We start from the raw sequence: 12,894 nt of genomic DNA, 5'->3' as shown, positions 1-12,894 counted from the left end.
ACTAGGTCACAAATGAGGGGCCCTGCCCCAGAGCTCTGCCAGAGCCAAAACCTGATCTCTGTCAGCCCCATAAGGGGAGAGATAGGCCCTCAATTACAGCCCTCCCTCTCTGCGATGCAGGCAGCCCCAGGGGATCAGGAAGGGGTTGACGTGGCCCATCTGGGTCTCCATCACCCCTATCTGCATGACCCAGACAAAGAGCCTCAACATCTCCACACATAAATGGAGAGGGCAGAGTTGGGAGATTTTCTCCATGGACCCTTCCCCCACATTTCAGGGTTCTAATGAGGCTCAGAAAGAGTGGATCAAAAGAGTCTGGTACCATAAGATGGCACAGAACCACAAGTGTACCATCAATCACTCATCTAGGACACCAAGTCAGGGTCCTAAAGGGGTGCCAGCCACATAACGAGCCCAGAGTTATGTATCCAAGGGTCCCCCTGGCCCTGCCATGGCAGATGTGGAATAAACGTCTGCCCAACAGGTGAAACGGTGTCTTGCCCTCCCAGGTCACCCAGAGAGAGGAGGCACCATGCATGAAGGGTCACAGATCCTTACCCAGGAAATAGTAGAGGCCACAGAAGTTCCTGACCAGGTACAGGGATTGCACAGCACTGTGCCTGAGGAGCAGGGGCAGAGCTCTCCGGAACCGCAGGAACTTGTATTGCTGGAGAGAAGGAAGAACAGAGGTGGTGGGGAGAGTGTGCCAACCGCCTCCCTCCCGCCCTATGGGCATCCCGGGCCCTCTTCTGCGCATCCAGACAGCACCCACCCTACAGGGACAGGGGAGCAACAGCTGTCAGACAGTGACAGTCATCAGGTCCCCAGCTCACACACATGCCCCTCAGCAGGCAAACCCAAGCTGGATGGCCCCTCTGGGGGAATGTGCTGAGGAATCTAGCAAATCCCCAAGGTGTGCCTGCTGTGTGTCGGGCCAGGCCTAGAGGTGGATAAAGACCACGAGGGGAGAGCCACAGCAGGGCAGCAGCCGGGGGGATGAGGGCAGGGACATGCCAGCCATAACGTGGCTCTATCCCCTTCCTGTCTCTGAGCCTCAGAGACGAAGGGGAGCATTGCTCCTGCCCGCCACGGGGCACAGGAGGCTCTGCAGACTTTCAGGTCCCTCCCTACCAGTGTCAGTGTATGCCAAGTCTACCAAGACCAGAGACACCCAGTCAGGGAGCAGCACGTGCTCAGATGAGAAATTCTGAGAGGAGACCAAGGGAAGGCAGCTGGGATAACGAGCCCTTCAGTCCCTATGAACCTGTGTCCTCAGCTGTAAGGTCAGATACTCTCTGGTCCTCCCTGCTCTAACCTCCCATGGAAGACCCAGGGAGGAAACACTGACGGCAGCAGCCCTTTCTCCTCAAGAAGCTGATTGGAGGTCTTAGGGGGGAGAGAGTCACATGCCACCACATGCCAGCAGAGCAGAGCAGAGAGAACTCAGTCAGCTCAGAAGACAGCTTGTGACCCAGGGAAAGACACACACCAAGAGTTCACTTTTCTCCCAGAAAGTTTCAGTTTAGCATCAGGAAAAAAGAGATGTGTCATTGGAGCAAATGCATAGCTGGGGGACCTGCCTGCCCGACTTTACAATGAAGGGATGAGAATGCCCACGGAACGGAAGCATCTGGAGGGTAGGGCCTGGCTCATCCTGCACCTTTCTATCCCTAGTACCTTACATACAGTAAGTGCTTAATAAATGCTTTGCTAACTGACTGGACAGACTATCTGGCATCAGAGAATCACGCACTGGAGCAAGAAGGGTCCCCAGAGACACTGTCCAGGCCCCTTCCCGCAAAGATGAGGACAGGGAGCTGTCCAAGGTCTTGGAGGCAGTGCCAAGGCCTGCAGGCCCCCTTGAGGACAGACCCCAATGGGGAATCTGAAGAGATTTTTGTCCCAGGCCCAGCTTTTCAGAAATGTATGAAATCAACTTCACTGTTTCAAAGACGTTCAAGTGCACTTTGAGACCCTGGGCGACGCTGCCTGTGATGCCATTCCTTAGTTCCTTCAGGTCCAGCTTTCCCAAAAGCTGGCCACCCCTCCCCATGACCCCCCCAGCTTCTCAGAGCCACGGGCTCTAGAAAGCAAGGTCGAGGCACAAGGTTCTCTGTGTGGCCGTCAGGAGTCAGGATGAGCTCTGCCCACCTGGGGCCCCGCACTGCAGCCCTCAGGGTCTCTGCCCCACCCCACCCCTACCCCTCCTTCATCTTCAACATGCCTAGAGCAGCTCCTGCACAAAAGCCCCTGGAGACAAAGGAAGCCTCCTTCCCAAAGAAGCTTGGCTGGAGCAGCAGGTCAAGTTCTGCCCATTAAAGCTACAGTGCTGACCTGGGGCCAAGGCCACCCGTGGCGGGGAGAGAGACAACAGGCAGGGGCCACGAGGGGAGGCCAAGCCCCTTCTTACCTGTATAATGGGGAAGGGCAGGTAGTTCATGTTGTTCACAAAATAGAGGAGGCTGTAGCTATAGCCCATGAAGGCTCCGGCCAGTAGGAGGAAGAGGTGATGCTCGTTCAAGCAGGCCCGGGCTGCTGGGCTGTCCAAGCTGAAAGAAGCAGGCAGAGTGAGGGAGGACAGAGGGTGGCCCACCCAGCACCCAGGAGCTCAGGGGAGGAGGGGGGCCAGGAAGGAGCCCTGGGGCATGGGCGAGAAGGGGAAAGGGGCCCCAGGAGCACCCACCCAGGCATGGCTCTGGGGCAGTCACAGAGCAGTATCTTGAGTTAAGCCTGGAATGCCCAGCACAGCCTGGCTTCAAACTCTTGGAAGAAATCAAGTTCTGATCCACAGGATCACTCTGATCCTAAGAGCAGACAGGCCAACAGCTGGCTGGCCCTGATCGAGGTTGACCAGCCCTGAGCTAACACCAGATCTGCCTCACGTGACAAGCTGGAACCCCTCTTCTGTCACTCTGAACACTCTAGGTGATCAGAACCCAGCCATCGCCATGGTTCTGAGAGGGAACGGGGAACAACACACGTGGAGCGCCCTTTACCCCTCCCCCTCGGCCTAGTGCTTCAGGGCCCTGAATGTCAATGGAAACAAGTGAGTAAAGCATTTCTGGAGGACAAAGACAGAGAGGACCACTCAGAAGCAACGTCTGTTCATTCAGCTGCCTGGCACGGGTGGCCCATCCCCTGCAGCTGCTACACACCCACGCCCACCCCTAACTTGCAGCTGGGTTCCAAGAGGGGCTGCAGACCCCAAGGCACTCCTTAGTCCCAGTCTCCTCAGTCAAAGACACACAATCTGCTCACAGACCTCCATGTTTGCTGGGACCTGCCCAGGGCTGCTCCCCCTGCAGACAAGAAAGCCTCCAGAAAACCAGTCTCTTCTGTGCCATGAGGAAACATCCAAGGAGGGAGAAGGGGGCCCCACAACTAGGGGCCAAGCCAGCCCCATACCACCATCTGAAACAGGAGGCAGGCCCAGAGAGGGAAAGCGTGTTCCAGAGGGCTCTTTCTCCTTCCTTTCAGCCTCAGCTGTCTCATCCATAAAATGGAGATAAACATCATCTCCACTGCTGCTCTCACAAGGCTTGCTAGTGTGCCCATCACATAAGACAAGTCAGGCTGAGAAGCCATGAAAGCTGGAGCAGTGCCATGGCCCCATCGGCTAAGAGGCCTTTTCCCACCAAAGAGCCAAGAAGGGTGTCCCAAGGGGAGGCCCTGGCCCCTCACTCTATTCACAAAGACCAGAGAGCTCCAAATCAAGCCAACCACGTCAGAGCCTCCTTCTACCTGTTACCAGCACCCAGCACACTTCAGCCTGAACACAAAATGAAGCTACTTAGAATGATCAAGAAAATCAGGAAAATGAGCCATGGAGAGGCTCTCCCGATCCTGAGGCTCACAGTGGCCACGGTCACAACTAAAAGTCCACCAAACCAAAGGCTTGCTGACTCTCAGGGGCGTTCTGTTCTATGGCCCTTCCTTTCAGTCTCTGTAATCCCCAGACTCAGCCTTTCTACCACAGCATCAGAACAAATGCTCCAGTGGTCTGAGACGGAAGGCGCACAAGTCTTCATCACATCACTATCTATGCAAGAAGTTCTCCAAGTTGGAATGGCTAGTTGGTGCAGTGAATAGAGCATTGGCCCTGAAGTCAGGAGGACCTGAGTTCAAATCCGGCCTTAGACACTTAACACAAAAACTAGCCATGTGACCTTTGGCAAGTCACTTAATCCCAATTGCCCTCCGAAAAACAAAAAACAAACAAAAAAGAAGTTCTCCAAGTTGTTCACTACAATGCCCAAGCCTGGCAGCAGAGAAGGGCTGAGAAAACGTGCCCGCCTCTCTCTCTCTTCCTTGCAGAGGTGAAGGGCTATGGGTGGGGAACCCTACATACACTGTCACTGGCCAGTTCTGCTGAACTGCTTTGTAAATGGATCTTTGTGCAGCTTTGTTACAAGGGAAGGCTGACTAGGCGGGGGAGGGCCAGATCTGGAAATGAAGAGAATGTCAAACAAAAGGTATCCACGTTTTAAAAACCTTTTGAGCACCACTGGAGAAAGGCCAGCGAGCAGTATCTGGAGAGCCCCATCTCTCCCCTCCGGCCTCTGGGCACTCACTCCCAGCCCTCTCGAAGCCCACCAGGTCTGCCCTGCTGGGAACCCTGGTGAGAGCCCAGAATGCCTGCTCGCCCTCTGCAGAGCGAGGGCCTGTGAGATGGCAGCCCAGGGCCCGGACCCACTGCTCCACCCCCCAGCCAAGGCAATGAAGACAGCAGCAGCCGATGGGCAAGTGCAAGCTCACCTATGACTGCTCCTCTCAGGGACATTCCAGTTAGTCCTTGGGGCCTTCCTCATCCTTTCTGTAATCACCAATCAAAGCTCTCTTTAACCTCTTCTAAGACACAACTGACTCTACTCCTATGCACTTTCTAGGACCACAGACCCGGAGCTGAAGGGACACAGAGGCATCTAATCCAATGCCTGCCTTAGAGACAAGGCGCCTGAGGCCCAGAGAATGGACCCGAGGTCAGTGGCAGAGCCAGGATCTGATCCAGGGCCTCAGGCTCCACGGCCCTACCTCTCAAGCTATCAAGGGTACTCGGAGCCCACAGAGGCCATCCTCCCTGGGGAGTCCTCCACCATTACCTGTCAGAGTCCATGCAGGGCACAGCCAGAACATGGTATTGGTCCTTGGTCATCACTGCAGCACACCACGCCATCAGCATGCCCATGGCCGAGTGCACCAGGGAGTGCATCACCTGCTGGGGGTGGACAATCTTCCCAATCAGGGCTAGGCGGGAGCAGGGGATGGACGGTGCCACTGCGAAGAAAGCATAAAGGTCAGAGGAGGAAAAGAAAGCCCCCAGACCCTTCCCAAGGCAATGCCCTGGGCCCTGAGGAAAGCCTGACAAGGAGCCCGGCACCTTGGCTCAGGAGGGACCTTGGGACAGCATCCCCTGAGCCCCTCATTCTGATCAACCTGAGCGCTCCTGACCAAAGGGAAGGCTCCCTCAGGAGACACAAAATCGCTGCACTCCGGACCATGTGGCATCTGTGGGCATGGACCCAGTGTGTACTACACACCATGCACACACATGCATGCACACATGCACACCTACACCAAGCACACGCACACACACCATGCACATGCATACCACATGCATACCCACACGCATACACTGCACACTGCACACCGTGCACACATGCACATGCCATATGCACACACCACACACATGCACACATACACTGCGCACATGTGCACACATGCACACGCACGCACACATGCACACACACATCACACGCACACATGCACACACACTGCACACACACACATGCCCATGCACACCCACCCACACACATGCGCACAGAAACCCGGCCTCCTGGAGGCCAGACACACTGGTCACACTCACCTGTGTAAAACTCAACGTTGAAAACACTGACGACAACCACCACCCCGGACAGCAACAGGAGGTAGATGAGGATGTAGGGCCCACACAGATCGTGGAGAGCGTCTACAGCGGGAGAGAGAGGAATTCGGGACATCGGGTCTGTGAGTGTCCCTGGCCCCAGCCCACGAGCCGGGGGTGGCACGGATGTTCCTCCAGCAGCAGCTGTGGTGACTCACTCATCCACGCCCGTGCCACCTGATCGATGCCTGGGCACGGCCAGAGGGCCAGCCACCATCCTGCATCCCAGCCCAGAGGGCAAGGAGGCCAGCAAAGCAAAGGTGCACAGCCCATGCAAATGCCCAGAGGCAGGAAATGGAGTGTCATGCATAAGGAACCCAATGGATACAGTGCTGGGCCTGGAGTCAGAAAGACGCAAGCTCACATTCAGACTCAAATGCTCACTAGCTGTGTGACCCTGGGCAAGTCACTTACCCTGCTTGCCTCAGTTACCCCCTCTGGCACCTACCTCCCAGAGCTGTAAGGATCAAATGCAATACTCACTGAAAAGAGTTGAGCACAGCTCCCAACACCTAGTAAGGACTATTTAGTGGCAGCTGTTATCATTTTTGGTAGCCCAGGATCTCAGAGAATGTGGAGAGGTGTAAGAGGAGGGTGAGAGGAGAGCAGGGGCAGGGCACAGAGGGCCTTACAGTCAAACAGAGGACTTTCTATCTGATCCTGGAGGCAACAGGGAGAGAGTTAATGGCACTGAGGGAAGATGGCCCGATGGGGAGAGCCTGCACCCCCAGAGCACAGAGACGCCCCCAATGGGAAAGGCCTCACGTCCCCTCCTTCTCACCACTGCTTTCAGTCCTGGGAACTACACGCTGACGAACAAGAAGCTCTCTCAACCAAGTAAATTAGGTATGATTTATTTCCCTACAAAAAGCAACTAATCTCACAGTGTAGACGTTAGCACACAGTTTCCCTCCTGAAACATGGGACAAAATAAAACTGCAGAGAAGAGCTGTAAAAGCAGGGAACAGTGTGGGAAGTCTCAGTGAAACTGAGCTGGGGAAGCTGGGGGTCCTGAGAAGAGGAGGGGGCCAGGGAGCGGCCAACATAAGAGGGCAGGCCCAGGCCAACAGGCTCCCTGACCCCCTCAGCTGGACCCTCAGCGCCAGAGGCCACAGGACACAGAAGCCCTGACACTCTTCAGATGAGGGGCAGCGATGCCACCTTCCAGAGCAGAGCACAGACGGATGAGAAAAAACGAAAGATTTTTCAAGACTGCCTGTGGTTCTTCCTTAGGCTGCACCGGAGCCACTTTCCCCCCAGGGGAGCCCCCTCCTCCTCTTCATGGCCGAATTTTGGGAAGGGCCCACCACAACAATGTGAGGGAAGCTGACTGTGGGGGGCTCCCGGGGGTCCTTGGTCCTTCCCAGGCAATGCTCACTGGCTGTGACTCTTCTGTGTGGTTCCCCATCACCCTATCTGTTCTTAAGGCATTTATGGTAACAGGAGGCATGGCACTGTAGGGCCCGGTGGGGAGAGAGGGGGGGTCCAGAGAGGCCTGAGAACCTGCCTCTGAGTCTCATCCGCTATGTGGCCGTGGGCAGATCATCTCTGACTCTGTTTCCTTGTCTGTAAAGGGGGATAACTGCCATAGAGCGTGAAAGTCGGAAGGGAGCCCCTCGGCCATCTGTCCCACGCCCATGAGGGAGGCCTCCCTTCAGTGTCCCCAGCAAGGGGTCGTATCCCAGGGCAACTGGAAAGACAGAAGGAGAGAGAGGGCACGGTGCCGGGCACCCTAGCTCTGCTTAGAGGAAGCACATTTGGACTGAACACTTGCTGGAAAAGTTTTACATTCTCTGTATTTGAAAAGAAGAAAACTGGACTATTCTAGAGCTCCTTTTTTTTTTTTTGTAACTTTCTGGAGAGTTGCCCAAAGTCACACAGCTAGCGTGTCAAGTGTCTGAGGTCAGATCTGAACTCAGGTCCTCCTGACTCCAGGGCTGCAGCTCTATTCACTGTGCCCCCTAGCCGCCCCTAGAGCTGCTTCTTTAAAAAAAAAAGGCTTCATAAGTTGTTCTTCACTGACTTTCCCTTTACTACAGAGGACCAAAAACGGAAGAAAAAAAAGTCATAATAAAAGCAGCCACTGCGGGAAAGGTTCAGGGGCATCTGAAAATCTCCCACCACACGCATTAAAGGCAGCCCCAGGGACCAGAACCTTCTGGAGCAGGAGCCCGGGCACAGGCTGAGGCCCACACTCAGGAGTCACCCGCTGTGGAGACCCAGCAGAACCCCAGGCTCCCCGGGGCCCTCTACAGGCCAGGCCACAGCCTCCTCAGCCCCTGCTGAGAACGGGTGCAGAGGAGAATGCCCCCTAAGCCCACCCACCTGAGATCCACTGCAGCGGATGGAGGAGGCTGAGGCTGCTTAAGACAACAAAGGCCGCGGTGCAGACGGGCAGGAGCAGGACAGACCAGAGCACACTGGTGGCTATTCTCCAGCCGAGAACCTGGGGCAGAACCCACGAGTCCGGGTCAGGCCGAGGCCCAGGGCCCGCCCCTCCCCCTGCAGGCTCACAGCCCTCGAGGCAGGTGCCCACAGCCAACAATAGGGCTCGGGCTACGAACCGTGTCGAGCCGGCTCACAAGCAAGCCCAGGGGCCCCAAGCCTTAAACAAATACGGGGCAGAAATAGACCGGGGAACCTGAGGCGGGAGGCAGCAGCCTGCCCTCTGCCCTGCCCCTCCAGAGCCAAGCTCACTGCCAGGCCACAAACAACTGGCCTCGTGCCACCCGTGCCCAGGAAGCGTGGGGCACAGCACGGGGCCCTTTCCTTTCCGAGGGGCTCACACTGAAACCCCCCCCAGAGAAGCCTGCAGCCCCGCGGGGAGGGCCTTTGGCCCCCCCCCCGGCAATGAGCCCCCCCTAACGCTCCTCCGGAATGAAGGACCCCGGGTGAGGGCAGGGCGGGGCGGGCAGGGCCCCCCTCTAAAGGGCTGGTCCTGGGGGCAGGCGCCTCAGGGCTCTCTCCTGGGGACCAGCTCTGAGCAGCGCCCCGCCCCCACCCTGAGGGGCTTCAGTGGGGGGAGGGCCCTCCGGCCCAGCACTGACCCCTCCTGGTCACTGCCCGGACAGAGGGCGGCACGTGCCCGGTAAATGCGGCTGTTTGGGGGGCTCCCAGAGAAGCCTGGACAGAGAGCAGGGGGTCCCCAGGGCCCGAGTGGGGGGGGGACAGGGAGAGGGAGCACCAAGAGCCCAAGCGCCCACCCCTCCCTCGGGCAAGGGAGCCTCTCGGGCCTCAGTGTCTTCTATGACAGCCCGAGGCCCCGGGACCTCAGGGAGGACCAGAGGAGGGGGACTGGAGGGGGACAGGGGGCAGGACGGCCCAGAGCAGGGCCTCCGGCGGCCAGGAGCTGAGGTCCTGGCGCCTGCCCCGAGGGGGGGAGGGGCTGGGGAGAGTGGAAGCGCCCCTCCCCCACCCAGAGCCCCCCTCCCCGCATCCCGCGAGCCCCGCGGCTCACCCGCCAGAGCAGGTCTCGCTCCACGCTGGACGCGGAGCGGACGCTCCCGGGGCCCGGGGGCGGGGGCGGCGGAGGCGGCGGGGGTGCCGGGGCGCCGGCGGCGGCCGAGGCCGAGGCCGTGGCCATGGTGCCGGCAGAAGGAGCAGGAGGAGCAGCAGCAGCCGCGGCCGGCCTCCTGCCCGCCCGCCACAGCCGTTCAAAGGAGGCCGGGCCGCGCGAGGACCCCAACGTGGACGAGGCTGCCCTAGGCGCCGCCTGACTGGAGAGGTAGCTGGGGCGGGGGGGCGGAGCCGAAAGCGGCATGCCAGGAGCTGTGGTCCGCGCCGCCGCGCGATGCACGCCGGGACTTGGAGTCCTTAGGAGGCAGGGAAGCAGGAGGGAGACGGTAGTCGGAGCGCTGTCGGCTCGCATAGGCGCTCGATGCACGCAGCTCTTGGACTTTCCCGAGGGGACACGATGCACTAGCTGACATGCTGAGAAGTGAGGTGAGCGAGGAGGGGAGACAGAAGAGTCGGCCTGCCTCCAGCCAGCCCGCCCGCGCGATGCACGCCGGGACTTGGAGTTTCCCTGAGTCGCAAACGCAAAAGACAAGGATTTACAACCCCTACAAACCCCCTCTTTCCTTTCATCTCCCGCCTTCCCCCCCCTCCTCTCTCCCTTTCCCTCCCTCCCTTCCTCCATCTCTATCTTCTCTTCTCTCTCCTCCCGTTTCTCTCCCTCTCCTTTTCTCCTCCTCCCTCTACCACACACACCAAAAATCACTTAACTAGACACAGCACAATCTAGGGTCTGAGACCCTGTTCAAATCTCTGCTTATCCTCGGCTCCTGTGGGACCTCAGACAAGTTAACCACATTCTCTGGGCCTCAGTTTCCACATCTGTAAGATGCTTATGGACATCAGCCAGTCAGTAGGCATTGATTAAGCCCCTGGTGAGTGCCAGGCACTGCACCCAGCACGGGGCCTCTACAAGGAGGCCATAACCTCCCAGCTTTGAACTTTGGTGCCTCTGGGACATTCCACCCTGAAACAGCACATGTGTCACCCACCACTTGGCTCTAAGTTCTACCAGGGCAGGCCCTTCTTTGCTTCTCCCCTTTTCGTGCCTAGCACAGGGCTTTCTCCACCCTCCTAGGCTCAAGAAATGTGAGCAGAATGCAGGAGCGCTGGCTGTAGAGTCAGAACGGGGACAGTTTCCTCATCTGTAAGGCCAGGGGCCACCATAGATGGACTGTGATTGCTCCCAAATTTAAGTCCATAGTGCTACGATCCAGTGAGGGGGAAGGCTGACTTCTTCCTCCAGAACACCCCAACACCCAGTCTGGGGGGGGGGGTGCTCAGGAAGCCCTGGGCAGACGGCTGAGGGGAGGGGAGAGGACACCCATGAGGGCAAAGGGGATTTTGTCACAAATCCAAATCCCACAAGCTAAATCAAATCTTCCAGAGCCCAGCACGCAGTACATGCTCACTGTTTGCTGATTTGAAATTGATTTCCTGACCTCCAGCCTCCCACTGCTCCTGCTCTGAGCCCCTAATAACAGTGATGATGGGGAGGCTTCCCTCACAACTGCCCTGGGAGGAAGTCAGGGACCATCTACAGCTCCCCTTAAGATCCACCTGGCCACCCCAGCAAAACTGAGCATACAGTATTAATGATAATAAGAACCCACAGTGCTGGAAAGGGGGCAAAGTCGATGGCTCCTCACACTCCCCAGTGATGGAGAACACTGACGTACCCTTGGGTATCCAGCCCTGAATGCCAAAGCGTGGCTGGCCCCAGGCAACAGAACCCAGGGGTGTAGACCTAGATGCCATCCCTCTAGGAACAAGGGAAGGGTTCTCTTCCTGTCCTTTGCCCTGCTCTCACCACACTGGAAGTCCCCCCCACCCCATTCAGTTCTGGGTACAAGTTTAGGAAGAACATGGATAGGATGAAAAGAGTACAGAAGAATGTGACCAGGATTAATCAGTCACCAAACATTTATTGAGTGCCTACTGTGTGTGATACTCTGGGGATGCAGAGACAGAAGCCAGTCAGCCTTTGCCCTTAGAGGACTTACATTCTACAGCCAGATACAGAAGATGGACACATTCCAAGTTGAGAAGGACGCTAAGACAAGGCAGGAATCAGGAGAGGCCCCTGGGCCGAGCCTTAGGAAGGGGCGCTTTCTAGGTTGGAAGCAACAGCAGAAAGCTGGTGGAATGTCAGGTATGGTGTGGAGAACATTAACCACGTACAGGGAAGCCGTATATAAGTAGATTACAAAGATGGGTGGAAGCCGGATCATGAGGGTTTAAATGCCAAATTTGGGTTGTTTTAACCTAAGGGCCACAGGGAATCACTGAAGTTGGGGGCAGGGACTGGCCCAGTGAAAGACGGTGAAGGGCCTGACTTTGCTGCCAAATGCGAATCCATTACAGCTTCGGGCGTTTAACCTGGAGAGAAGCCCACTAGGGCCCCCACAAGCATCCACAGGATTTGGGGATGGACAAGGGCATGGACTAGTCTCAATTGAATGAAGAGGGCAAAAGAATGGGAGGCAAGTTGCAAAGAGGTCCAGGGAGGCTCGATACCAGGAAAGACTTCTTACCTGCAGGCAGATGGGTGGCACAGAGGGCAAAAGCAAAAGTCAGCAAGACCAGAGTTCAGATCCCGCCTCAGACGCTCACTAGCTGCGTGACCCTGGGCAACCCTAGACTTGACTTCAGCCTCTACTTCCTCATCTGTAAAATGGGGGTAATCACCTACTTCCCAAGACTGGTGTGGAGATTGAATGAGACCCTGGGCAACCTTAAAGCACTACGGAGCTTTGCCAGCTGAGAAGGGATGGCCCAGGGATCTCACCTGAGGTTACCAAGCAAAATCCCCACGACCACTTGTCAGGAATGCTATTGAAGGGATTCCTGTTCATCCCTGGCCTTGGACTTGCGGGCCCTGGGGTCCCTTAGAAGAACTCAGATTCTGTGAGCCGGGAGGCTGACCTGCCCGCACTCCACTTCCACACCTGGCATCCTCCGTCCCACTCTTCCCAGATTCTCTCTCATGCTTTCAGTGCCACCACTGGCACTGCCAGGAAGCCCATACTGATGTCCCCAGCTACTAATGACCTCTGAGATCCACTAAGTCCTCACTAGAACACTTCGTTCACCAGGCACTGGACAGGGCCTCTGGACATAGAAAAGCACAGAAGTATGACCAGGAAGGCTGAGGGTGGGACACTCCTGCCCACCCCGACTGTCCTGCGCCAGGCTTCCTAGGCCTGATGCTGCAGCCTCCCCCAGCCCCTTGTCATTTAGAGCCCAGGGCACACAGCAAGCAGGCAGCAGGCTCGGCCTCCCCAGCCTCCCAGCTCAGCACTCCTTCCCCTCTACATGCTGACTCGTCTTCTCCCACAAGAATTAAAAGGACACTGTCCCAGCTGCTGGCATGCCACCTAGGGGGGAGATGCCCACCCCCAGGACAAGGGGATGAGGCCACTGTGAATGATGACGTGTGAGCCAGCAGCAGAAGAGGCCAA

The 12,894-nt window shown here is 57.2% G+C and overlaps 1 protein-coding gene across 1 annotated transcript in view; it reads right to left on the bottom strand.

Annotated features, from left to right (window-relative positions):
- NDC1 (NDC1 transmembrane nucleoporin) overlaps positions 1-9,864 on the bottom strand; it is a 33,121-nt gene extending 23,257 nt beyond the window's left edge. Inside the window, 7 exon segments of the mRNA XM_069093538.1 lie at positions 559-667; positions 2,411-2,549; positions 5,100-5,274; positions 5,864-5,965; positions 8,246-8,366; positions 9,378-9,666; positions 9,668-9,864. Coding sequence (XP_068949639.1) covers positions 559-667; positions 2,411-2,549; positions 5,100-5,274; positions 5,864-5,965; positions 8,246-8,366; positions 9,378-9,666; positions 9,668-9,849 — 1,117 coding nt within the window. The 5' untranslated portion in view covers positions 9,850-9,864.
- Positions 9,865-12,894: the final 3,030 nt, after the last annotated feature.

This window comes from Petaurus breviceps, unplaced genomic scaffold (assembly GCF_028583685.1).
Source record: "Petaurus breviceps papuanus isolate PSGF00001 unplaced genomic scaffold, PetGlider_PUasm1.0 208, whole genome shotgun sequence".
Lineage (NCBI taxonomy): Eukaryota > Metazoa > Chordata > Mammalia > Diprotodontia > Petauridae > Petaurus > Petaurus breviceps.
The sequence above is the reverse complement of the archived record's forward strand: the minus strand, read 5'-3'. Positions and strand labels throughout refer to the sequence as shown.